The sequence below is a fragment of the Myodes glareolus genome, chromosome 24 (assembly GCF_982192425.1).
Source record: "Myodes glareolus chromosome 24, mMyoGla1.1, whole genome shotgun sequence".
NCBI classification, from domain to species: Eukaryota; Metazoa; Chordata; class Mammalia; order Rodentia; family Cricetidae; genus Myodes; species Myodes glareolus.
Genome location: NC_142049.1, coordinates 44,623,970 through 44,650,500, shown reverse-complemented (window position 1 = coordinate 44,650,500; position 26,531 = coordinate 44,623,970). Strand labels below are relative to the sequence as shown.

Here is a 26,531-nt window from a genome sequence, read left to right as displayed (position 1 = left end):
GAGTGGGGAGGAACTTGAACTTCCCACAGGGCAGGAAACCCTGACTGCTCTTTGGACTGGAGAGGGAGGAGGAGAGGGAGTTGGGGGGGGGGAAAGGGAGTGGGGGAAATGGGAGGGTATGGGGAAGAGGGGAGGAAGTGGAAATTTTTATAAACAAATAAATTAATTAATTAATTTAAAAAAATTAAAACATCAGAATCTTAATTAGGAAAAGAAGTAACTGGTTCTACAGAGCAGAGATTCATTTCTTACACACAAGAGCAATGCATGCGGCAGCACAACATTACAACATTACAAGGAATAGCACAACAAAATCACAAACACCATTACAGGGACAGGAAACAATGATCCAGCACAGGTTCAGGAGACTTGGAGGAGGAGGAGGGATAGGCAAGAGAGAAGGAACAGTGTATGTCATGGGTGCATCTCCCACAGTCAGGTTTCCCTTAACTAAAACTTAAAGATGTACTGAGTTTTACAGGTCCATATCAACTGCGCTTAGTAGGAGACACCAAAGATAATTGTAGAACTTGACAACTATGAGGCATTTTAGAAAATAATCTAGGCATATACTTTTATTAACAGAAAGATAAATGTCTGCAGAAGACTGAGACAGGACAGAATCTCAAAAACGGGCCACTGTTGTCAGTTTGTCTACACTTTTTGATCAGGTGATTGTTTACTCTAAAGGAGAGAAAACATGTGTGCTTGCAAGGTTGTTGTGAACCAAGTGTGGCAGCGCACACCTGTGACCCCAGCACTTGAGACACAGAAGTGTGAAGATGTGACTAGTTGAGAGACCCTGTCTCCACACAAAACAAGAGAAACAAAATCGTAGGTTATAGATAAGATGCAATATAAATAGTCTATGAGCAGAGAATAAATGCTACACTGCTCACTACTTTGTGTTGAGCACTGTGCCAACTCAGCAGTTAATGTAAAACTCTGCATGTGTCCTACTGCTGTGATTTGCTGCTTAACAGACATCACTGCACGTAAGTGCAGGGCAAATTTCTAGGGAGGTAGTTTTCCTCCTGGTGATGTTTGTTCTGACAGAGGGATCCAGTTGGTTCAGTTCCTGGCCTCTTAGTTCATTACTCCCTCTTCCCTCTGAGATGAAAGGACACGGTTATGCTGAACAGGCTTGATTTGGTTTACACCTGTAGGAAGAAGGACTCAAGACCCAAACTGTTACGTCCTTTCTGATGGCCTGACTCTAGAGTTCAGTCATAGACATGCAGCAGGCCTGAGAACTTGGGCCTTTCCCGTCATCAAAGAAACACTTGATGTTTCATTCATCCGTCTTCTTTTATTTTCTTTTCTCCCCCTCAGGATTGGGATAGTGAGAAGCAATCTGTGTATCAGATGCCTTTATAAGAAAGCTGTGAAGCTTATGTAAGAATTCAGTACAAGCAGATTACAAAGTCAGAACAGCCTCTAATCTAGTAAGCCATTTTTGTTCCATAATGAGAAAACACTTGCTATAAAGATCTAGTCACCACATTTCATATTTACAACCTTTTGTATTAGAAACCAAACAATGCATTATTACAAGACACTTGATGCACCACAGACTCTATCAGGGTAGAGAACGTGACAGCTGGTTCACAGCAACCTAAGTTTTGCTACTTACAGGCCAGGGACTTTGGAAGGCCACACTCTTAACTGCTCTGCACATCTGTGGATTCTTAGCTCCATCAAGGTGTAAAACATGCCTGTGTTGAATGGTCTCAAAATAATAATATAAACCTGGTTGTACGTTGGAAGAATCTAAAACACTGTGATCACAGCCAGTTCTATGTAATTTTAAGTGAAAATATCATATTTCAAAATATAAATTAAATAGGAAAATATTTTATTTTTACTGCAGGTAGATGAAGGCTGCCTTCCAAAAATAAGATGCATATACTTTATCTTAAAAATAAAAAAAGCAGTAACAAATATGCTATTAGAGTAGCAAGAGGGTCAACTCATGTCCAACACAAAACAAACAGGCCAGCTTTGAATAAAACTGGTAACAGACGCACACATGAAAGAGGTTTCCTTGGAGCTACTTCTTTACCTGGGAAAACTGAAAACTAGCTGTGCCTCTGACACAGAAAGTCAGCACGGAGCCTGGAATCTCTGCTTGTATTGGCTTTGAATTCTTCAGGCTGCTCGGGGTAGAGTTGGCCAGCACTGGAATGCTCACTTGAATATGACTCATTGGCTTCCTGTGGGTCTGGAGGTGTCAGCAGGCTATAAATCACAACCCACCTCTAAGGATGGAGACTTGCACCTGCAGGCCAACTTAGTCATCAGATGCATTTTTCTGTTCTTCAAGTGGCTACCCTGGTTTAGCATCAGTGGTAACTTCCATACCTCTGCACATGTCCATTCTTTCTATAAGGTTTTCACAAATTAATGCTTCTCCTTCTTTCCAAGAACAAGGTGTTAGAACTTTGGGAGCAGGGGGCTTTCCTTTTCCCAACCCCAATATGGGTTCAACTGCAGTCATCAAGATAGCTGAGTTCACTAAAGCTAGGTCCTGATTACTGCAGAATCCAGAAATATAGACACAGTATTTATATCTCAGAGGCTGGACACCTACTTTCATCTCATTAAAAAGTAACAAGCTAGGGAGTCTTGGGATTGACGACTGTATGGGGAGAATACAGTAATGGGCCTTTCATTTTGCTGGCACAAGATGTGGTTATGGGATTACGCTAACTGAAATTAATGTACCACCAAACTCCTTCCTGACGGAGACAATATATTCGAACTATTTAGGAGATGGTACTTTCCAAGAAAAGACATCTGTGCTTCATTGCAGTAGGGTTGGGGGACAAACTTTATAGACTAATGAAACTCCCTCTTTCTAAGGCATGCAACAGATGGTTTATAGATTCTTGCCAGGTAATTTTGCCCCATTTTCCCTATTTTAAGGAATGTAAACTTAGAATTATATGTGGAAAATGTCCCAGCCATGGGAAAGGACACATAAACTCCCAGCAGTCCTTGCAGGTCTCCAAGTGAATCAATTAGTGATCTTAGCACACGATCACTTTTCTTTTAAGTAACATTTCATTACACTAAGACTGAAATAGAAGAGCAATGAAAATGTTCTCAAAATATTTCCTCTGAATTGTTATAAACTTGTTCTAGATCACAGAGCACCAGAACATAAAGGCATGAGAAGATGTGGCATGCAGCATCCTTGCCACCAAGCTACCACCTCAGAAGCTGTCCCTTTTATCAAGAAGATAACCTGAATCCTGCAGTCTGAAAGGATGTTGAAATCATTCATTTATTTCTTCATTTTGTGGAAATTAATGCTAAAATATTGGTCAAAGAATCTTTTGATTTTGTTGAGTTGCTTTGGCCAATGTCATAACTTTTGCATTCAGAAATATGTTTTTTTTTTCTCAAATACTAGCAGAGAAATTTTACCTTCCAACAACGACAGCTTTATTTAGCTTAAAACAAAAGTTTGCCATGAGAACAAAATTACAGTCACCACCACAGAGGCCAGACTGACTCTGGTTCTTGAGAGAGTTCTTCTGAGTGTCTCCAGGAAGAAGAATAGATAGAGCAGAGGCTCTGAAGTACTCAGAGAATCATTTATCAAGTGATATTGGTGCTTTTAGGAGCATGCATGTGGAGTCTGGGGGTACCATTTAGAGTGGTATATAAGAAGTCATCCCCTCTCAATGCAAAAAAAAAAAAAAAACCCACAAAGCTAAGGAGAATTCAGGACATTTAGTAAACCAAATGCATCTTTATGGGAGAAGACAAATGTGGTTTCTGAGTGTGCTCTAAAAACCACACTCCTAGTTTGGGCTGAAACTGCTCAAATGTGTTAGTCTGATCTCCAGGAGTAGACATAGGGGAGGAGGGAGTAACCTCAAGCATCTAAATCTAAATCTGAGGCAGAGTTTATATGTGAAACAAGACTAGATGAGGGATAGACATGCTATTCTACTTTAGGAGCTTCTAGCAAAACCAAAAAAAATAGTTCAGATGTGTTCAGAAAGAAACAAATAGGAATTTTTACCTGAATAACAGTTTATCTGACTGGCATCCATTCAATGTTTAACTAAAACAACAGCAAGAGGAATGCACTGCCCTCTTTCTTCTGTACAAAGTATACAGTGCTTCAAGACCCACTCAGCTGATGGAGGCAGAAATACAGCCTACAGGGCTGCAATGCTGAGGTGATTGGAATGTCAACTCTGTCATGAGATACTGACTTCCACGGTACACATTTTGGAACAAATTCAGCCTTTATCTTAACTCACATAGTCATAAAATATGGGTGTGTATAACACAGAATAATTACTGCCTAAAATATCTGTGCTGAGTTTTAGAGGTAGTTCAGTCCATAGTGTCTGCTCAACATGACAAAGCCCTGGGATTGGTCTCCAGCACCCTGTGCCCCTCCTGGGAAACTGGAAGTGGGACACAAGGGCCATACTCCACTATACAAAGAATGTGAGGTCAGCCTGGTCTACAGGGGATCTGGTTTTAAATAAACTAATTGATTGACAAAGTAATTAATTATTTGTAGTGAGGGATAAACTCTTCATATGACATATTCCATTGGAATTGAGAAGAATTACTCTCTTCTTTAACAAGACATGTGTTCGTTTTACATGCCTACATTACGGAGAACAGATGCCAGATCTAAAGTTTGGAGCCAAACTTCACCTATGGTGTGATAGCCATGGCTAGAAATGTTCTGTCTGAATTAAAGTAGTTATGTAATAGCAAACAGTTATGAAATAAAAAGTTAAGAGCAGGAAAATGACTACCCTAGATGGGGGACGCAACGCCCCCGTTACTGTGTGGAGGCAGGCAGGCAGTCTTCCTGTGGTCACTTTCCCCTCTTAAAGCTTGGCCGGCTAATGAATCCATTTGTACTGTTTAAGCACAGAGTAGAGTCCGGCATGGTCCTCATATTTTATCCATATAATTATATCACACAGTATTTCCTTTATACATCTTCTAGAGTCTCTAAGTTCCCTCTAGTTGAGTATCTCAAGGTAGTTGTGGGTTGATTATGCTTTTCCTTAGTGTCTGCTCCTTTCTGTTGTCTCTACCCCACTCTACCAGCACCGGGAGAGCGTCCAAAGCTAGTGGAGGAGGCTTGACTCTGGGAGCCGCAGTACCTTTGTCCCACTGCCTCCTCCACACAATTCAAGGATGTGGTGGAACGGAAGAGGCTGGCCAACAGATGCAAGCTTGGACTATGCCGGGAAGGTAGATCCGTGAGTATCACTGAAAGCCCTTAAACAGTTATCTGGAAGTGGTGTGGGACTAGGGAAATCTTCAAATATCTCATTTTTTATTCCTTGTTGGGTAATACACTGTAATATTAATTTTAATTAAAAATACTGAAGCAATCTTTTTCACTGTAATTATTGAGATAAAATAAAAAATCTTATATATTACATAACTCACTAAAAATTTATTGGCTATGGTGATTTAAAGACCTCAGAATTACTTCTGACTATTAAAAAAAAGAGACATTCACTGGCAGTGTTTGTTACTGGACTAGAGTTTTACAATGTAAAAATTGGTGTTTTCTTTCTCCTAATTATGTACATAAATTCTCCATCTAACCCTACCCGTTACTATCTCTCATGTGACCTCAACATTGACATGCACATGGTGCACATACAGACAAGCAGGCACACAATACAAGCATAAGGAAACACATGAACTTTAAAGGCACAGAAAATTTCACTCCATGACCATCAAGATAAGAAAGGAAATGCATTTAATTAAATAGTATCAATGATGGCTTAAGCAAAGATCACATGACTGCAGGGTTGGGAGTGCTAGAAGCATATGTTTAATTTTAATCCAGATCTGCATCAGAAAAATGACTAATTAATTGAACATTTATTTTGCCTCAAGATCTCTTCAAATCTTTTCATCTTCATCTCTCCTTCTCTAGATTTCATACAACTATCTCATGGCCTTGTCTAGTGGTTGGCAAGGCTGTAAACAGGGAAGTATGAAACCAGAGCAAGTTGGTTTGGCTAACAGGATCCTTTCCTCAACTTACCTAGCTGTGATCGCTAAAAATTACCTGTTTTTGTCCTTTCGGACATAAAAACTTTTCAGAACATCTCCTTCCATAATCACAAAGGGGCTAGAGAAATGGCCCAATGGTTAAGAGCATGTACTGCTTTTACAGAAGACCCATGTTTGGTTCCCAGCACCCACATAGGGTAGCACACAGATGCCTATAACTTCAGCTCCAGGGAATCTGACACCTTATTCTGGTCTCTGCAGGCACCTGCAAAAACAGTCACAGACTTCCACACAGAAGTACATGCACACACTTAGTATAAAAATAAAAAAGTAAATCTTATAAAAAAATAAGCTTGTATCTTTATTTGTTAACAACAGAAAATGATACAAAAATTAGCCCCATTCAATTCAAAAGTAAAAGTTCTGAGGGATAAAAATTGATAAGAGACCCCCAAAAAAGATGCAAATAGGAGACTGAAATTATTAAGCAGAAAAGAAGGGATGAATGGGAAGGAAATGAGAGAACAGATTTCCCTTTGAATAAACGGTACGGTCCCGTACAGTGTCAAGTAGGAACCTGTAGAGATAGCTACTTCCTACTTTTGTAGAGGGCCCACACTAGGCAGATCACAACTGCCTGTAACTCCAGTTCCAGGGAGCCCAATGCCCTCTTCGGGAGTCTGCAGCACCTACATGCACATGGTACACATACAGACAAGCAAGCACATGATACAGGTATAAGTAAAAATAAACACATAAACATTAAAGGCAGAGATCATTCCACTCCATGCTCCATCAAGATATGAAAGAAAATGGATTAAATTAAATGGTATCAATGACAGCTTAGGTAAAGCCTGCCCTTGCCCCATGCCTGCAGTTTTGAGAGTACTAGAGATGTACTTTTAATTTTAACTATGGCTCTCAAGATGATCCAAGCAATTACATTTGCTAAATGGTTTCTTCACATCCAGTTTGAATTTCAATAATGATAAGCTAGCATGTTCTTGTTGCCTGCAGCTGAGATATGTCTCTTCCTTGACATGATAGAGGAGGTCTTACCTACCTGGCTGCAATCCGGCCAAGCTCTAGTAAACAGAGACACACTTCTCGGGGCTGCTTGTGCAGAACTGGAAGACAAGATAGATGTACATACCTTTACAATAGAAAAGACTATAAAGTATCTATGAGTGACGAGCTTGCCAATAATTCCCCTCTAGCCCTCACAGTCAGAGATGAGCGGCTTCTCATTCTGGCATTCATAAGACTCACCCCAAACCCTCAACTGAAGATGCACAATACTTTCTGAAACTACACCTGTGTCCCAAACCCCACTGGTCCAATGAACTCGCTATAAAAACACTGTCTTCAATTAGTTAATATTAGTAGGTCCATATTGGATACATATGTAGCAGTAACTATACATGAGAAACTGAAACATACCATACAAAAAACTATGCAGTAAGGATTAACTTTTTGAATATATTGGGTACACACCTGATTCTTATAGCAAATTGAATTGATAAGTATGAAAATTTATAAACAAGCTTCTTTGTTCACCTCCAAATAAAGGCAGATGTCAAACGGGACCTCCAACTTGACGATCTCTCCTAATCAGTAATTGATACTTTAGAAAGAGACACACTCCACTGACCAGATTCTTAAGACATGGGAGTATAACAAGGTCCATCACTCAGCATTGCCCATAAAATGTGCCAATGAACAGCCTTTATGAGGTGCTGTTTCTGTACTCTATGGCAGTATTACATAGTATCAAACTCATATTCTGTGACTAGGCTTGGGTAGCTCAGCAAGGCAGACAATACAAACTTGTATTTCTGAGCCCACAAGAAGAGTGCATGTTGCTTGTTCTAGTCTCCTAACCAAAAGTGAGGCATTGGAAAAATGTAATATTCAACATTAAATAAAATAAATAATGTAACAAAACTGTGCATGGAGGAAAGTGTTCCAAAAGTTATTATTCTAATAAAACTATATATGTATAATAAAAATAATAATCTTGCTCTAACTCATAAGGCTAGAATTTTATAACAATTCAAGCCCCACTATCTATTTACTTAATCTAAATATTCTAATGTCTCCACTAATAATGTAATAGCGATATTAAGTTCAAAGATAACAACAGGATTTGTTTGGAATAGATATGAATATTAAACATATATTTATTTGGAATATTAAAATTTGTGATTTCATTTGACTTAAAGGGACATTCGAACTAAGTATTATTATTTGGTTATAAAATGCCACTTTAGATTTAAAAAAATTCATCAGAAATGCGTACTAAAAACGTAATTGATCATGGAAAACTTGAAACAACAAATATTCCCATTCCCGATAAGCAAAGCTTAGTTTTAGGTGACCAGTGGAGAACTGTCACAAAGCCTAATTAAGGGGGCCTTGCCTGGTTTCTGATTAGGTAAAGAGTCTTTAAATGAATGAGACCATCACAAGTTCCAGCTGCCTAGGCTAGAATGACAGCCATCTCATGAGGCCTAGTGTGTTAGATCAACTTCAGTGCAATGATCTGGGGAATGTGAGTTACACCGATAGCCATGTCAAACAGAACAGCAACGAACACCACAGACACAGGAGCAAAACGCAAAAACCAATCTAGGTCATCAATTTTCTAAGACTCTAACTTTTTAAAATGTGAAACTAAGATAACAAAATGGAGCTTTGAGTGGGAGAGAGAACAAAGGGAGTGAGGAAGGAAGTGAGAAGAAGACTTCTAGAGCCCGGCTGACTCACTCGCCTCCTGTGAAAGCTGGGTGAAACAGGTGGCCAGAGCTCCAGGAGCTTCAGCTATGACGTCATGCATTTCTCAATGAAAACAACACAAAAACCCTAGTGGCCAGAGGAAGTGGGTCCATGCACAGGCAATGACTAACTCTAAAAGGCAACACCTGACACAAATGTCATGATTCTTTAGTGACTTGGTGCACACTGGTGTACAAACAGGAACATTACACAGAAAATGAAATTTGTTGGGGATAACATGAGGAGTTTGACGTGAAGGGAACATCTCCATTACGCATCTCCTGACTTCCTTGTTGTCAAAATAAAACATTTTGCATGTCAAACTCAAATGTAGACTCCACGTAGACATGTGAGAAAATCAGTTTGAGAAACTGGAGTAAGTTCAGGGCTCCCATTCTCATCTTTACAGAACTGGCCCAGAGACAAGTGAAAACAGAACTTTCTCAGATGGGAGAGGGTGGGAGAAGGGGATGAGTGAAAACACAAGAGGATTCTTACATATATGGTGTGAATGTACAATAAAACCTAGAACTTTGCATGCAAAATTAAAAATTAATGTAAAACAGAGCGGCATTTCACAGAAGGAGGAATCTCATGGAAAGACTGAGTTTAATCTCAAGTTTCAAGGGAATTAGCATCCTTTTTATAGCAATAGTAAAATTCTTTCAATTTTTATAGTTATAAATTACTATCTTCTATCATAATGGCCTTGCAAATATGGACGAGACTCTGCTTAAAATGGTCCAAAACAAAACAAACCAACAAATATAAGCAGACAAAGAAAAGGAAGTGAAAGATGACTTGCAGGCCTGGCTGATATGTGGAGGTGCACAATGCAGCAGTCTTCACCATATCTGACTCCTCCACATGTTATATGTTAGAACAGTCTTGTGGAAAGAGTTGAGAGAAAGTCGAAAGTTAGAAAGATGATATTGCCTAGCATTTCTATAAATGACAAGAATTTAGCTTTGAGGTTAAATACTTATTTAATAAGCAAAAAACCACTTTCAGCACATCAGTGGAAAATTGGATTTAGAACCCTTCAGTAGCATAAGTGTGTGTATTAGACCCACGAATCGACCTTGAGGTTTACGCCATAAGGAGCTCTACTCCGAAGGCAGTAGGCGGAAAGAGGGCTGTGGGTGGGCATGTGAGGCCTCGTGGGTATTATCTGTGTTATACGGAGGAGAATTCTGTAAGTTCTCACCTCCTTATCTCATAACACTCTGTGGTGATTACATAAAATACAGTGCTGAGAATAGCACTTGGGAAACAGAAAACGCTGGCCGGAGGGCAGCTCTCCTCTTCATTATTACAAGTTTGTTGTTATCAATGATTTACCTAGGAAGATCATTTGTTTGAGTCAATTAACATTAATCCACTTTTGTTCCTATGACCATTTTCTTGTGCCCTGTAGTTAACCAGTTATTACATTAACTGTTAAAAAAATATTCCAGAATGAAAAAAAAGAACATTATGGTGGGGGAATGCTCATTCAGAGCATCTTATGACAATGAATATTTTTTTAATTTTATGAGCTGATATAAATTTATAAACTTTGGCTTTTACAAGATTATACCAGTCACAAATCTGACTAATAATTACATTTATAGAAGTTGTGTTTAAGACCTAAACACCTCGACACTGATTTTCTTAAGACTAAAACAGCTCCTAGTTTGATGTTGATTATGATATGAAAGGCTGCAGCATCAGGTTGACACTATGCTTCCCTAGGAAAAGGAGCCCGGACAGCAACTTAGGATACATTTGAAGCAGGAATGGCGGTGCACACCTTTATCCAAGTACTCGGGAGGCAGAAGCAGCCATCTTTGTAAATTGGAGGCTAGCCTAGTCATCTACAGGCCAGCCATGACTGAGACACCCCCCCCCCGCAAAATAGTTTATAACCTAGATGGAAGGCTACTCACCCAGGAATAGAACCTGGTTTTAAATGTCACAGAATCTTCAAGAACAAAGTACACAACACTGTGTATGTGTAGTTTGGCTATGTACATTAACCTTTAACAAATGAACAAAGAAAGAAAAGTACAGAAAGTTTGATGGTCACTTAGTTTCTATACAAATAAAGGCTATAGTATTTAGCCTTGGAGAGCAATATTTAGTATAATTTAGTAAAAGAAACTGGACCACAACAGTATTGAGATATTGTTTTAAAATTAGGAATATATCAAAAATTCATGGCCAAATATCATCTCGCAGGAGATAATAACTCCTAATAAACCAGAGGGGAAGGTAAGGAAAGGATGGGACTGAAAAGCAGACAGGCAGGGTCTCTACACAAGGCTGCGGCCGTGTCTTCTACTTCTCTGCTTCTAAAAGAATCTCATGGCTCTGAATCAATGCTAGTGTCAGTTCCTTGAGAGTGAGATGGGGTCCATCCAGAGGTCAGCAGTACAGGTATCACCTGGGAGGCTTTAGGAACATCCTATCCTTACTGATCAATATCTTACTGATCACACTTTACAGGTGATGATTGGCATGTCTGAAAACCAGTGTGTTAGTCAACACTATAATATCTTTCATAACTTCTTTCTTTACTAAAAATGTGCAAGTGTGTGGTGGTTTTATGAAGCATGCTCTACTTATGGGAAATACAGGTCATGGTGAGTATGATGATTTGGTGGATTTGGTGGATATTTCTCTCTTGGTGTAGTCTATATAATCCAAGACTGAGGGCCAGGAAAGTGGAGGGTCAGCTACCAGTTGTTCCTTGTGTGTCATTATTCTGGGTGGTACCCACAGAGAAATCTAATTTAAATACAAGAGCTGTCAAGGGCAGCCATGTTTGAGGTACAGAACAAATCGAAAGGTTTAGTGCCTAGAATTGTGAACTATCAAACACAACTGGTCTGCAGCGGAGAAGGCTCTCACAGCACCGTGAGATGGCTGCCACGATTGTTAACGATGCCTAGGAGACAGGCCTACGGCTCACTGGGGACATAGTAAGGTCTGTGAGACACAGGAGGACTAAACGATGGAAAGGACCATTCTCTGAGCAGGGGTTCAGTAGGGAGGCAAGCTGAGCACAGGCAAGTGTGCATTGGTTCCCGGCTCTCTGATCTTGACTGGATGTAAAGTACCACTTCCCTCATGTTCCTGCCTCTGTGACTTCTCTGCCATGTAACCTGAAATTCTGAGCTGTCTCAGAATAGTTTGCTTCAGTAAAGGTATCTTAGTACCACAACAGAATATTAAGACATAACAAGGCTGAAGATTTCTATCAACTCAATGCTTTTTAAAACAGAACGAGGCATCCACACCAATAATATAAAGACAGTGCTCACACAATGCTCTCCTCCTTGAGGACAGAACAAATGGAGTGAAGTTGGATGAAGAAATGTGTTGGAGCCCAGGCTTTCTTTCTCCAGCATGAAGAATGATGATCAGGGAAGGGTATCCAAGTTGGTTTTATTTACATTGAGTTATTTTCCTTTTACTTATAATCCCATACAACTTTATAAGCTTATTCAAATTATTCATTTCCATAAGGGGTATAGTGTTTGGAGGTGAAGAAAGCAGCATCTGAATCTTGGACCAGCCACTTAGCAGCTGTAACTTGGGATAACGAAAGGTTTGATTCTCCCTGTCACAGGCTTTTGTTTATGCAGTGACATCGGCTGGCAAAGTCCAGAGAGTAACACCTGTGCTGTGCTTAGCTGCCCTTGATGAGCACAGAGATACAACCATTAAACCTGGGGCAGTGCCGAGCCCACCCTGGAAGAGCTGCAGCTGCCCACTGTCCTTTCAGTCAACGTTGATTCTCTAAAGCCCCTGAAAACTGCTACCCAGGAAGCAACTCAACAGTTTCCAACAACTCAATATTATCATCCTGGACATTTTCCTAGGCAGTGTGCAGTCAGCTAGTTCTGAAAAGGGATGCCTGGGTTTAAATAAAAGCTAACTTGGGGGTGATGGTATATATCTGTAGTCCTAGCACCTATAGTGGGAGGCAGGAGAGTCAGAAATTCTAATCATCCTCAGCTACATAATAAGTTCCACCAGGTTGGCTTGGACTACTTGAGACTATTCTCAAGAAAGAGAGACAAAGAAAAAAAAACATAATGAAATAAAGCATGGTTAAAATGTTAAAATGGTATTTTTTAAATAAAGAAATTTTTGAAAGAAATCTAAAGGAAAAATAAACCTGGAGAAAAAGAAAAATTAATGTAAACAACCTGGAGCTAAATCAGTATCATGGAATTGCTGTCCTGCATTAATACTAATAACTAGCAAATAAGAACATTGGTTTGATTTAATCTATAGTTTAACATATTCTTAAAGTTTTCAATACAGACAAAACAAGAACAAGAACTGGGGGGAGGGCATATCACACAAGGGATGCAGGCATCAAGTATTTTTCTGATGCAACCAGTGACCAGGCAGTGAAAGGTGGTGAGGTCCATTTCACTTTAGTGAGACCATAGGCTTGCTATGGAAACAATCCAGAACCACAGAACCCTGCTAGTCACAGTGGTGCATGGAAAGAGTAGGAACCACACAAGCACAGACACCGGGAACCAGAATTAGAGTGACAGTCACAGGAGCCACAGTGCATGCTACACAGCAGACAGCAAACCCGTCTCTCGGTGGGCAGATTCTTTCTCTGAGAAACAGATGAACATCATTGCGCTCCAGGTCCTACAATCAGTCAACAACATGTTGATATTGATACACGTATGTCAAGTAAAATGTGTGCTTTTAGAATTCCCTGACCCTCCCTCCATTACCCAGATAACAAAAATGTGTATAAACAGAGCAAATCAAACATGTCTACAGAAATAAAATTGATATATCCTACACCAGTTTGCTACTGTGGGCTACAGATGCTCCTTACAAATAAAAGCATCACTAGTAAAGAAAACGGACTATACTTTAGAAACCTGAGAAAAGCATAGAAGAGCATCAATTTTAAGACAAAATTTAAGATATTTTGAACTTGTAATAAATCATATATTTCTGACATTAATTTAAACTACAAAACAAGACCCATAAAAACAACCAGTGTCATTTTAAAGGTGGTCAAAATCCTAAATTAACATTTGAAAATTCATTGATTACTGATGGAAGGATTACTGACAAATACAGTCTAATAATCCTTATATATCTCTGATATTAAAAAAATACTTTCACCCCTTCTGTGTTCTAAACTGTGTAACTGTGTTTGTTACTCCGTTATTAAACACACACTAAAAGGAGAAACGAGGAATTATTCTGATACTGAGCTGATGAACAGCAAACTTTTAAATTCACGCCATGGCCTAGTTTTCCATGTGCAGCACAATGGTGAGCTCTGGGAGGACCTTCCAGAGGAGCATCAGCCTCAGTGGGGCATCGCATGGAGACAGCCAGAGCTAGAGCTCGGCAGAGCATGCAGAGCCACAGGCTTCCGCGCCATGGCTCCACGCGGTTCTGTCACCTGCTCCGCACAGCCTGACTGGAAAGGCTTTAACAGAGTGCGAATTATGAAACATCATGAATGACCCCAACTTCTTCTTAAGATACACTTAGCACAAGCTGTGACTTGTTAGTTAAGAAGCCTGGCGTGTTAGTAAGTGAAGATTGTATCACTTACAACCCAAACTCTCCATTCTCCTTCCATAATATGAATGTGACCTTCTTTGCTATACACAGATATAACCATGTCTAATGTTCACTGTGGGGGCCTTATGTCCCCACTCCTTACATGGTCTCAAGAAAATAATTTTGATATCTATGAACCATGATAGTTTGTTCAAAATAGCATCAAATGCCAGGGATACTTATTTTTATTTTTTAAAATGTCTCAATGGACACTAGGGTTTCCCTCTAATTTCCTTCAGAGAAGTCAGCAGAAATTTAAAAACTTGTTAAAACTGTATTACTGTATCTAAGGCCAAGCTACCATCCTAACTTTCTTCAGAAATATATTCTCAAAAATCATATATGCAGGTGTTTCTTAACTTTCATTTACCAATATCATTTCAGATAACATTCATTTATTACCACCAGTGAAACATTGGCAGCATTGTACCAGCATGCCCAGTGATTTTATCTCAGTTAACTAGTCTACTTAGTCTTTTTTCAGTAGGTTCTTCATCACCTTTCTCCCTGCTTCTCTTTGCTCATTTCTGAAGCAATATTTGAGTATGGGTTATCTTATTATCTAAAACTGACATTTATAGAAGAAAATTATCACTCAGAATTAAAGTAGAACAAGTCAGTATTTGGCCAGCTGAGAGGGGACCAAGAGTTCAGGGTCAGCAGGGTGGAGGTGGAGCACATCTTTGATCCCAGCACTGGGGGAGGCAGAGGCAGGTAGTGAGTTCGAGGCCAGCCTGGTCTACAGAGCAAATTCCAGGACAGACTGAGAGCTACACAGAGAAATCCTGTTTCAAAAAGCAAAACAAAAACAAAAACAAACAAAAGGTCAAGGTCATCCTGAGATCCAAAGGAATTCAAAGCCAGTTTGAGTTACAAAAGTCGGTGTTTCAAAAAAGAAAAAAAAAAACAAGAGAATGACCTACAAGTCACACCCTGCCTGTGCTGCAGACATGTTGTTTTCCCAGAATGAGAAAGGCAACATGAGCCATACCTGGCATTGGCAGCTGCCACACTCCCAGTTCTCCCTCCAAGTCCCCACCACACCACCAGGGAGATTTCCCGACATTTCTGCTGTGCAAAGACAGCAGATGAAGTCAGCTGAGAAATAACCGCAGGCAACACGGCTGCTGCACAGAGCAAGCAGCTACTGCTGCCGCCCAGATAAGGAGGCTTTCTCTATGCAGGCTCAGCCCTCAGAGCAGCATGAACAGAAGCCTCTTCACACAGGCAGCACTGTGATCTAGTTTATCAGTCACTCAGACACATTCTGCCCTTCATCAGGGCATCTTTTCATTTTGCTTTCTGTTCAAAACACTGGGGCACAAAGGATGTTCTTCATCGCACACCACTGAAACGAAATCTTGAGGTAGGGCAAAAAAAAAGGAAAAAGAAAAACCTTGCCCTAAATTCCCTTTCAAAAGTGAAGGTGAAAGACCTCAAGCAGAGCACACAGCACCATTGTTGTGGAAAAGGCCAAGGCCAAGGCCGGCAGCAAGGCTCTGCCGCATCCTCAACAGCGGAGAATAATAACAAAAACACCCAGGGAGAAAGGCTCCTCTGGGAAATGAGATTTCTCTTTGTCCTTCCTCTTTATTGTCATTAATATCCATGGGCCCAGCTGTTTCCTTTCTCCAACTAATCCTAAATCAATGCTATAATCCTGACCCTCTTCACTGGGTCCCTGGGCCTATAATACACCTCCGGATACCCACTCTCACCCCCTGAAATTTCAAATGTATTTTTAATTGAGCAGCAAACAGAGAGCCTGATTGTCTCGGTTAGTTTGGTACTGATCCTAAAAATAATTTTTAAATTTTAGAAGACCTGAAATCTTGGGTTTATTGAATCTACTTGAACATTTAAATACCTTTTAATTTAAAGTTAAAAGCTAAGATACAAAAGATAATCAAAATCAAGTATTTAAGGAACAAAACATATAATATTTCTTTATATATAAATTATCATAAACTTTCTTTTCATAATGTCACCTTGTTTTGTAAATAGGAAGATGCAGGCTGTCTAATTTTTCTTTACTTAACTATATGGTTATACACCAAGATCATGAAATAAATTTCTTTAATGTCTACAGTTTCCAGACAACATATTATTTATGAGTTAAATTGAATTGGGTTTTCCAGAGCATAAAGGTACACCACAAATGCGAACTGCAGAGGTATTTCCAAGGAGGAATCTGGTACCACATTGATTCCTGCTGGATTCTACTGAAAGTCCTATTAGTCCAGACAACACAAGAACTCAGACTTGGAGAAAAGCCATGAAGACCACAGCAATATGCAGAGCTATTTATAACCCATTTGTACTAAATTTTACCAGTACGTTAAAAATGCATCTTTAATAAAACCCTGCACAATAATCAAATTCATAAGTTAATGCAGATCTAAGGCAGTTTCTCCTGTGTGGCCATTCTTTAAATTGTGAGGTAGGGGTCACCTCATAATTTAAAACGTGATGTTAACTGTCCCCTTACCTGGGTGAGACAACGGATGTCCTCATGACTGACATTTACTGACTGCAGCTACACGACAGACATTGCTAGATATTAGGTTTGCTTCCAAGTCACTCTTCTTCATTTCCTTCCTATCATTCTTCACTACTAACCCGACACCCCTAAAAGTTAGAATCTATCTGTCACATCGCTCCTGGGCTGAAGGGGATCCATGTCCACAGAGGCTCATACCTGTCACCAACAACAGCCAAAGCCTGCTCGTTCAGTGAGCCTTCAGGAAGGCACTGCTGTGTGTGCCACACAACTGTGTAACTACCCAGCTTCATCCTTTCTCTTTCCACTTTAGAATACCCTCCTACACAGAACTGATATTAGTCTCTTCTCCGCTGAGGAAACTCCTAGACTGTTAATCTTTCTCACATCTTATCCCCTCATCTTGGAAGAGACACAAATGGTCTTAGTATATGAAATGCCAAGTTCCCACTGTTGAGTTTTCTGGGTTTTGCAGAGAGATATTATTATCCAAGGCTCAGGGACAAAGGCTCTTTCAACTGTTTGGAAGGTTGTTTATGGACTTATCCTCTAAAGGATGCTTGGCTTACTTTAATGGTAATATTTGGTATTATGTGATTTTGTAAATTGATTTTTAGAGCCCTAGACAAACAGAGCCAAAACTTCTCTTTTTCCATTAGAAGTCTCCATTCTTGACTTTGCTCCATTTCAGTAAGGGTAACTTAGTTCCAATATTCTTCAAGTTAGAATTACATTGTAGGGGGACTTCTGCAGTAAACTTGGACATTTAATCCCAGTGTGTCAGGCAGTGTGGAAACACTCACTAGTTAAACATATCGTATGTCTCCCTCCAAGAAATTAAAAATCTCATTGTGTGGTCTGGAAATGGATTGCCAAAATTCAATCAGAAGAAAAAAACACCAGGAAACAGCAATCTGGGAAGGTATTTTCACTGAAGTGCCTATCTTCTGAAGTTACTTCAATACCCCCAGACACACCTAAATCAGTTAACCCTAAAATCAGTTAAATACATAAAGTAGTGAACTTTAGTCTCAAGAAAGAAAGAACTGAAGTTTTCACCGTTCACGGGGGTTCGCCCTTGATAGAGCGCAAACACTTAGCCTGTGTGGATGCACTCAGCTCTGGCTGTGAAAACGCGGCCCTTTCTGCTCCGGTACTATTTTATCAACTAGGTGGCCAGCAGTAAGATGGCAGATGCATTTTTCTACCACGACTTGTTACAACTAACTCCCACTTATTTAAAATAATCTAAAAAGCAGCAGTACACAAAACCTGTAGGTGCACACAAAGGGAGAAAAGGCAGTAATAATACCCCCTCCACTGAAGTCGTTACAGAAATACATACCCAGGCCTTCAGATTCAAAAAGACAGGTTTCGTCCACCCCCAAGTCTCGGCACCAGGATAAGAAATTTGCTGTGTTGTCTCGGGCAAAAAAGGAGCCTGAGGGTGCGCTGGCTTTGCATGGAATCTTCTTCAGGGGCAAAGTCTAGAAGATAAAGAAATCTCAGTCTGGTGGGGTGCTAGGTAAAGTCATCTCAGAGACACATTAAAAATGCACTTATGCTTTCAACAAAATGCTTTGGAATTTATCTTGTGCTGATAAATATGTTTGTGAGAAGCAAAGGAAAAGAATGTAGGGTTATGAAAACTCAGGAGAGGAAAGTCTATGCAGGTGGCACACACCCTCATCTCAGGAACACTCACTGCGAATGCATAGAAGCCCTTTTCCTAACACGGACAGATTTTTCTTTTTCTTCGGTGACTATTTTGGTTTTTGTTTCATCTAAATAATCTATCAGTTTTCTCACAAAGTGTACAAAATGTATTTTACATATCAATATACAAATGAGATGAATGTAACCTATGATATATGCAGAAATAGCATCCAGTTCACAAATCACAGAAAGTGTGCAAGAACTAAAACCAATAGCAGCAGAAGAGATCTCTACCTCACACCTATCCACGTTGGTACCAAACAGATATACTTGAAGTCTTTAGAGATAACAAGCTGTAGAAATCCCTCTAGCTTCTTTCTTTTAGACAAACACTATAGCTTGACCATATGGAAATAATTCAAGTCTAAGCTCACTGTTCTTACCTTCAAAGGTACTATTTACATTCCATGTTGTGTCACTTTTGACATAAAAGGATTTGCTTAGGATATGAATGTTTGTGAACTGAGGAGACAATCCTGCTACCATTTTCCCAGAAATCTTAGCCAGAACTTTCTGCTTGGCACTCTGGCAAGTGTAACAGGTTCTTCCTTTTACAGAGCAGAACCAGTTTCCAAACACTACACAAAATCAAGGAGTCTGTGTGATGTCGCAGCCCAAGCCTGGTAGATGTGAGCTACCTTGCTGAAAGAGCAAAAAGATTCAGGGAGAATATTTTGTCATTTAGACTCCGAGACAGGCGTGGCCTCTACTCTCAGTATAAGCAATATGCATGGATTGCTTAGTTCATTTACAGGACAGTGTAACAACATGAAACAGTGGCCTGATGGAGTTAGTGAAGTTCACACAGTTCTTCACATCAAGAGGCTCCATGGCTATGTAATAAAAATGTCTGTTGCATGGCGCACGCCTTTAATCCCAGCAGTCGGGAGGCAGAGGCAGGAGGATCTCTGTGAGTTCGAGGCCAGACTAGTCTACTAGAGCTAGTTCCAAGATAGGCTCCAAAGCTATAGAGAAACCCTGTCTTGAGAAAACAAAAACAAAAACAAACAAAAAATGTCTGTTGCTGTAGCCTGGCAGGGTCTGCTATCTGAGAGACACATCTTTCCAATGCAGATTAAAGCTGACACAGAATCACACCACTGACATTTTTACATGAACATACAAGCGTGCCTATTCTTAGGCACCACTGTCATATAAATTATATGGACATATATAACATGTATTATATATGAGGCTGCCTATATGGCAATAACTTTTTGCTTTTCATTATTGTGTGTTGATTATACAAAATATTGAGTTTTGCTGTGACATCTCCATATATGTGAACAACACACTTGACCATATTCACACCAGGCATCCTCCTATTCTTCTTCCCTAAGTTTGCTTTCTCATCCTTAACATCTTTCTACTGTCACATCTTCTTTAAAATCTGGACATCACACATGTAATAATGTATCTTTCTGAGTCTGGCTTATTTTGCTTAATACTACTGATCTTCAATTCCACCCACTTCCCTGAAAATGATATAATCCACTCTTCTCTACATCTAATTCTTCACTGTGCAGCGTATACCACATTTTCTCTAATCACTCCTTTATGCCCTTGGTGGACACCTATGCGGAATCCCCGGCTTAGCTGCTACGAATGATAATACGCAATAAGCAAGGGTGTACGGCCACCTGCGTGCTATGCTGACTCCTTCCAGCACATATCCAGGACGATTTTAGTTGTTCAATTTGATTTTTATGAGGAATTTCCTTACTGATCTCGATAGTAATTGGACTGACTTACATTTAGCACCAACACAGTATATTGTTCTTTCTCCCTACTCCACAACCTTATAACCATTTGTTGCTTTTTACTACATAATAAGTAATATCTCGTTAACTGATCTAGTTCAGGTATCAGCAAGAGTTTTGAAAGAAATGCCTCCACATGAGTCTCAAAACTAATCATATATACCACCTTGTAATGTTTCCTTTATAAACTATTCATGAACATCTATTAGTATTTTAAACATAAAATCAAAATACGCATCTTTAAATCCAGCAATTTAGTTCTAAGAATAAACACTATTCAACATTGACTAAGTAGGAAAAATAGAAATAAGAATATATCAGGAGAGAGCTACTGGGGTAACAGAGTACATAAATGCAATGGAGTTCATATGATCATTTCAAAGGAAAAAAACATATATCTACTGAGGCATAATTGTGATCAGAACATTCTCTTAGACAGAAAGTAATTTACATGTATGTACTATGACTTGTGTAGGTTTACACAGATGACCTAGGCATAGTTTAAATTTCATATAAAAACATTATGAATTGTATATTTATGAAATAAAAATTATAAATATGTCAAGAAAATATGCATCAAATTGGAGGGTAATTACCTTTGAAGAAGAGGTTGGGTGATTAAATAGGATTCTGAGTGTCGTGAGTGTAGCAAGGGAATCAATTAATTTTTAAATTTTTATAAATTGATTCTAATAGGCACATGAGTATAATGGTCATTATATTGAATAGCAGATTAGATTAAAAAGCAAAGCCTCTATCTGATGTTTCATAAAATGCATTTGATACTTGTCTACTTTCCTTCAAAAGAAAAATAATATCTCCATGCATTCTAACCCTTTTCAAACAGAGTGTTTCCCATGTATAATAAAGATATTCAATGGTACAGGTCAAGGATTTTATTTGAAGTATGAACACACAACATAAAAACGGAACTGTTCCAGTGTCAATGTGCTTAAGCTTCAAAGGGATGATTGTCGCTACTCTACGGCCTAGCATGTATAGCCCGTACATGGGGGTGGGCAGGATCCTGTCCAGTAGTGCACTGCTTCTCTAATGCCCACAGTGCTCATGCACAGGAGGAACTGGCTTCACTACTGACACAGGGTGGGGTTAAGAAGGAGTAACCCAGAGTCTACAGTGTCTATCACAGCGGAGGCACAATCTATGTTTACATATGGCTCTCTCTACTAAAGTGTCAATGCACAGCACCTTGCGTTGAGTGACTGACTAATACACAGCCTCTCCATCTTCAGGATGAAGAAGCTGAGCTTGTCCACAAACTACATCACCCGGCTTCACATCCGCAAGCTTCAACTATTCAATGATAGATAAATTTGATTTGAGCCCAGTGTAGTTCAGCATGTGGTATTTCCCAAGTTTGGGCCAAGAAAGGTTAGAGAATTACGTACCATCTGTCACCCGTTCCACATAGTAAAAGGAAAAGTCAATCAAAAGAACTAAGAAAATGCTGTCTTTAATTTCCTTTACATTGTTATCTGAAATTTTAATTCGGGCAGTTTAAGAAAGTTTTTTGTTCACAAAAGCTCGAGGCAGACTCCTATTCTTAATTGCATCAAGTAGACATTTCAGATATAAAGCAGAAGATGATGTGGTAGTAGCCAAGAAGTAATATTGTTTCTTTTCCAAAAGGTATGTGGAGTGTGCTGTTCAAATATATAGGCAATGAAGTCACTTTTTCCACAGTGGAAATAACGTTTCCATTTGAATCCCTGTTGTTCTCTGATTCCCTGTATACTTTATTGAAAAGTAATCTCTCTCAGTAAAAAATTTTTGCTTACATTTAGAGTATCAAAGTGTGTAAATTCAAACACCATGTCACTTTAGAAAGGATGGAAATGAGGGCTGGCAAGACAGTTCAGGTGGTAAAGACACTGGCCACCAGCTGTGATGATGCCCAAGTCGCACATGACCAGCTAATGGGAGGTTGTTCTCTAACATTCTCACATGTATAGTAGCATATGCACACCCACACTTACATACACACAATAAACAAATAAATGTAGCAGCTTAGAGATCAGGAGCGCTTATTTCTCTTGGAGAGGACCCAGGTTTGGTTCAAAGCACCCATATCAGACAGATCTTAGCCACCTAGAACTCTAGTTCCAGAGAATCCAACGCCTTCTTATGGCCTTCCTGAGCACAGCATGTATTTGGCACACATAAACTTACACAGGCACATACACATGAATAATAAATAAACCTAAAAAAACCCCACCATTTTTAAAGGGATGAAATACGTTTGTTAAGATAAAAATTAAATTAAAATTAAAGAGAAAACTTAACTATTTTGCCATTATATCTTTCTTAAAACTTGGTAATAGGACCTTGTACTTCAACATTAATTTAATACAGAAGCAACTGAAAGCTTCAAGATGGAATTCTAAATGGAACCTTCACTCCCTCTCCTAGACAAATTTCACATGATAGAGATCTGGCTGTTGATGTTAATTCTGTTATGGCCATCAGGTTGTGATATCACAAAAATACTCAATGACAAAAAAATATGGAGCTTTCTGACAGCATAGGCTTGCCACAACTTTCATCCTATGAAATCCTGAGGATAATTGCTTAGAAGGTCCATCACACCCCAGTGTAAGGTCCTACAGCAAGAAGTATATGAACAAAACAAACTGGTATCCAAGAGTTATGAGCTTAAAAAAATAAAAACCACAAAGTTGGAGGATAGGGAGGTGGATCTGTGGGGAGCAACAGGAAGGGGTTGGGTAAATATGATCAAAACACATTGTAAGAAAATTGCTAAAGAACTAATAAGATATTAAAAATTAGGGTTAAATATATACATGATCCCTTTTAGTTACTTGGAACAAATCTCCGTTATTACATAAAGTGATAGAAATTAAGATCAAATTTAGAGTCAAACTCCACACTTAAAAGAGAGACAGGCAGTGGGCACTAAAAGAGTATTGGTGAGTTAGTAACCTCTGTCTGCTGAGGCCCTGCCCTGGAGTTTCAGAAGCTCATTCATAATTAGTAACAAGGAAGCAACCAAACGGCTTCAGGAGCTGAGGTAGGAAATGAAGTGGTCGTATGGCTGGACAACAAAATATTAACCAGTGATTAGCAGAAATAAGCCATGGAGAAGCACGCGCTAACTTACACAGCTACGTCACAATCTGTAGCAGGCAAGACTAGGAAGACAATGGAAATATTTGGGACGCTGGACAGGGTACCTGCTGATGAATCATGAAGACATCTGACAGCTTCCAATCATCTCTAACTCCAGCTCCAGGGAATCTGATGATCTCTTCTGTCCTTGAGTACACAAACATACATATGTGCACACATTCATACAGACACGTGTGTATACACTTAAGATTGATACATGCATGTGGACCAATGAAACTTATTTTTTTAAAAAAAATCTGGAACAGTGGGCATGATGGGGAGAATCTTAGGATTCTAAGGTCAGTGAGACTATTTTGTAGGGTGCTGTATTGATGGACACCCGTTGTGATATACTGTCAAAATTCATATGTTGAATGTGCAACCAGAAGAGTGGACTCTAGTGATCTTGTCTGCTGGTGAAAATGTGTCAATGAAGAATCACGGTGGAAACAGAGGCACTACCCTGGTAAGTTTAACACTGAATATTTATTTACACCAAAAACATCTGTAACGTTTATAATCCATAGCAGCCAAACTCTTCAAGCAGAAAGTAGAAAACAGGACCCTAGTGGCTTTGGGGGAGGGAGGGTGAGAATGGGAGACATGGCTTAAAGAACAGAAAGTACAAGAAATAGAACTGATAAGCTGACATGTTCACTAATGGGCTACAAAACAATGTGTATTATGTAGACCAGGTTAGTCATGAAGTCACAGACACCTGCCTGCCTCTGTCTCCTAGGTGTTGGAACTAAAGACATGCACCACCATGCCCTGTTCTTTTTCTTTTTTTTCAGTTGGAGTTCTTTTAATATTTAAATACAAAAAGTGAGCACTGACTTCTTTTCTACACAGCACGCAGGTCCAAATGTGCAGAGGGATGAGCGCCTGCTCTGGCCACAGTCCCCATCTGGCTAAAGCTGCAGCCAGCCTCCCTTTTCTCCACCATACAGGGGTTCCTGCTGACCGTTTTTTAATGGCAGCTATAATGGATTTTGTCAGTTTCACATTGCATACATGGCCCAGACATTCCCATTCTTCTAAAGAAAAAGTCTTTAATGGTCAGGGGTGCTTACTTCTTCCCCACAAGGGGCACGTGAGAACTTCGATAGGAGAAGTTTACTAAAGGGATAACGCGGAATAACCTTCCACATGGCTGTACTCTAACATCAACTGAGACCAGGAAATAAGTGAGAGCATTATGAAGGGCACAGGTGCAACCGGAGTCTCTCCATGAGAAACGGAGAGAGTTCCCACCAGATTTAAATAGACTGATGCGCCAAAGTTTAAAAAAAAAAAAAAAAAAAAGTCCAAACAATCAGCAGTTCAAACACAATTCAATTTCAAAGTCCTCTCACCAGGACAAATTGAAGTAACAATCTAGATCTTTCCAGGAAGTGGAGGTAGAGCCCCTGGCATACCTCCTGACAGCCCTGTGTTAGGCCCCAAAAGTATCTGCCGCTGCTGCAGCTGCTGCTGTTGCTCCATTTGCAACTTTTCTGTCTCAAAGACAACAGGAAGAACCAGGATCATAAAGGAGGTGGTCCCAATCCACAAAACTGCCCTGGAAAATCTGTACATCTTCTGAGCCACGAAGAGCGAGAGATCAAAGGTGGCTCCGGCGGCGGACCGGACCCTTTCCGGAAACATTTCCGTCAGACCCCAGAGTCTCTCCGACAGGGTCTCATCTAGCTCGTCGTCGTCGTCTTCTTCCAACTCCTCCTCTGCCTTCTCCGCCTCGGCTTTCGGGAGCAATTCGTCTGGGGACAGAGGCTCCCCGGCGCCAGTTGCAGCGACGGCGGCCATGGCTGTAGGATCATGCCCTGTTCTTTCAAGGTATTTACACCATGCACTCACGTGGGACTCCTAATCCAAGAGCTGTCTGTAAAAACCCTCTGTTCTTCCCACTGCTTATATATGGATCAAGAGATCAGTTTAAAAGCTCTGAAAGTTTAACTCTGAACTTAAAATCCAGTTCATTGAGGAAGCACTTAAAAAAAAAAAAAAAAAAAAAAAAAAAAAAAAAAAAAAAAAAAAAACCTCAGTAGACATTTAATCTAAACTCAGCTCACCTTATCCTTACCAAACCCCAGCTCTGTGATAGCTGTCACTCTCCCTGGTGAGGAATGAAGGACAAACAGATATGACCAAGGTTCTTTCTACTTGTCACTCTTGCTGAAGAGTCAAGACTCAGATGGCACTGGTAGAATGAAAACAGACATAGACATACAAGCCATAGCTTAAACTCAGCTCTCCGGGTCCTTAAAGCTCCTCGCCTAGCTCTGGGCAGAGGCTGTTGGAGCATCAGTAGAGGAACATCTTCCTGATGATCAGCCACTTACAGAGCTCAATGACCGCAAGAGCACCAGAAGTCAGTGCATTCCAGAGAAACACCGGACAAACTTGGGCAAGCTGGGCATTGGGAAATGAGGACACGACATGATGGAACTAGAAATGCTGACCAGGAAGAAAACAAAGGGTCTTCATGCCCAGCAAGTATTTATAAAAATTGGATGAACAGCCAAGGTCACAAGCTCCTGATGGGCTTGCAGAGGCTGAGGTAAATATATAAAGAAAAAGATGGGAATGTCTGGCTCTGAGGTGCTAGGAGGAGGGGGTGACCCTGGGAAGTGGAGGCTCACCCAGTATCCAGGAGGGTAGTCCTTTTCATTCCTGTAACTCGCGGTACCCACAGGGAACTATGGCCCCAGTAAGGTTCTAAGTTTATAGGGACATCAGAAAATGCAAGACATTTTAATGTAAAAATCCCCTGAACAACTGAATATGTGGACAGGAGCATGAGGCTGCCAGTTGACAATCTCTGTCCATAATGCAGAATAATAAAGAGGTTTAAGATTTGAAACTCAGAAGCATCCCAAATACAAGTAAGTTTTAGAAGATAAAGTACTATTTTTCTCAAGAACAGATTGAAAGATAAAAGCATTTTAAAAATAACTTATAAAAAACAGACATTTCTTTCCTCACTACCTTTGGAAAACTTATACATCATGGGGAGA

At 39.9% G+C, this 26,531-nt stretch overlaps 1 protein-coding gene and 1 pseudogene across 7 annotated transcripts in view; both read right to left on the bottom strand.

Annotated features, from left to right (window-relative positions):
• Positions 1 to 26,531, bottom strand: part of Gas2 (growth arrest specific 2) — a 136,856-nt gene that overhangs the window by 50,757 nt on the left and 59,568 nt on the right. For all 7 annotated transcript variants that reach the window (XM_048442510.3, XM_085682705.2, XM_048442517.3 and 4 more), the window contains 2 exons: positions 18,240 to 18,381; positions 7,082 to 7,145 (listed from right to left, as the gene is read on the bottom strand). In XM_048442510.3, the coding sequence (XP_048298467.1) occupies positions 7,082 to 7,145; positions 18,240 to 18,381 (206 nt within the window). The remainder of the gene's footprint in view (positions 1 to 7,081; positions 7,146 to 18,239; positions 18,382 to 26,531) is intronic.
• Positions 24,550 to 25,323, bottom strand: LOC125405823 (mitochondrial import receptor subunit TOM22 homolog pseudogene; annotated as a pseudogene).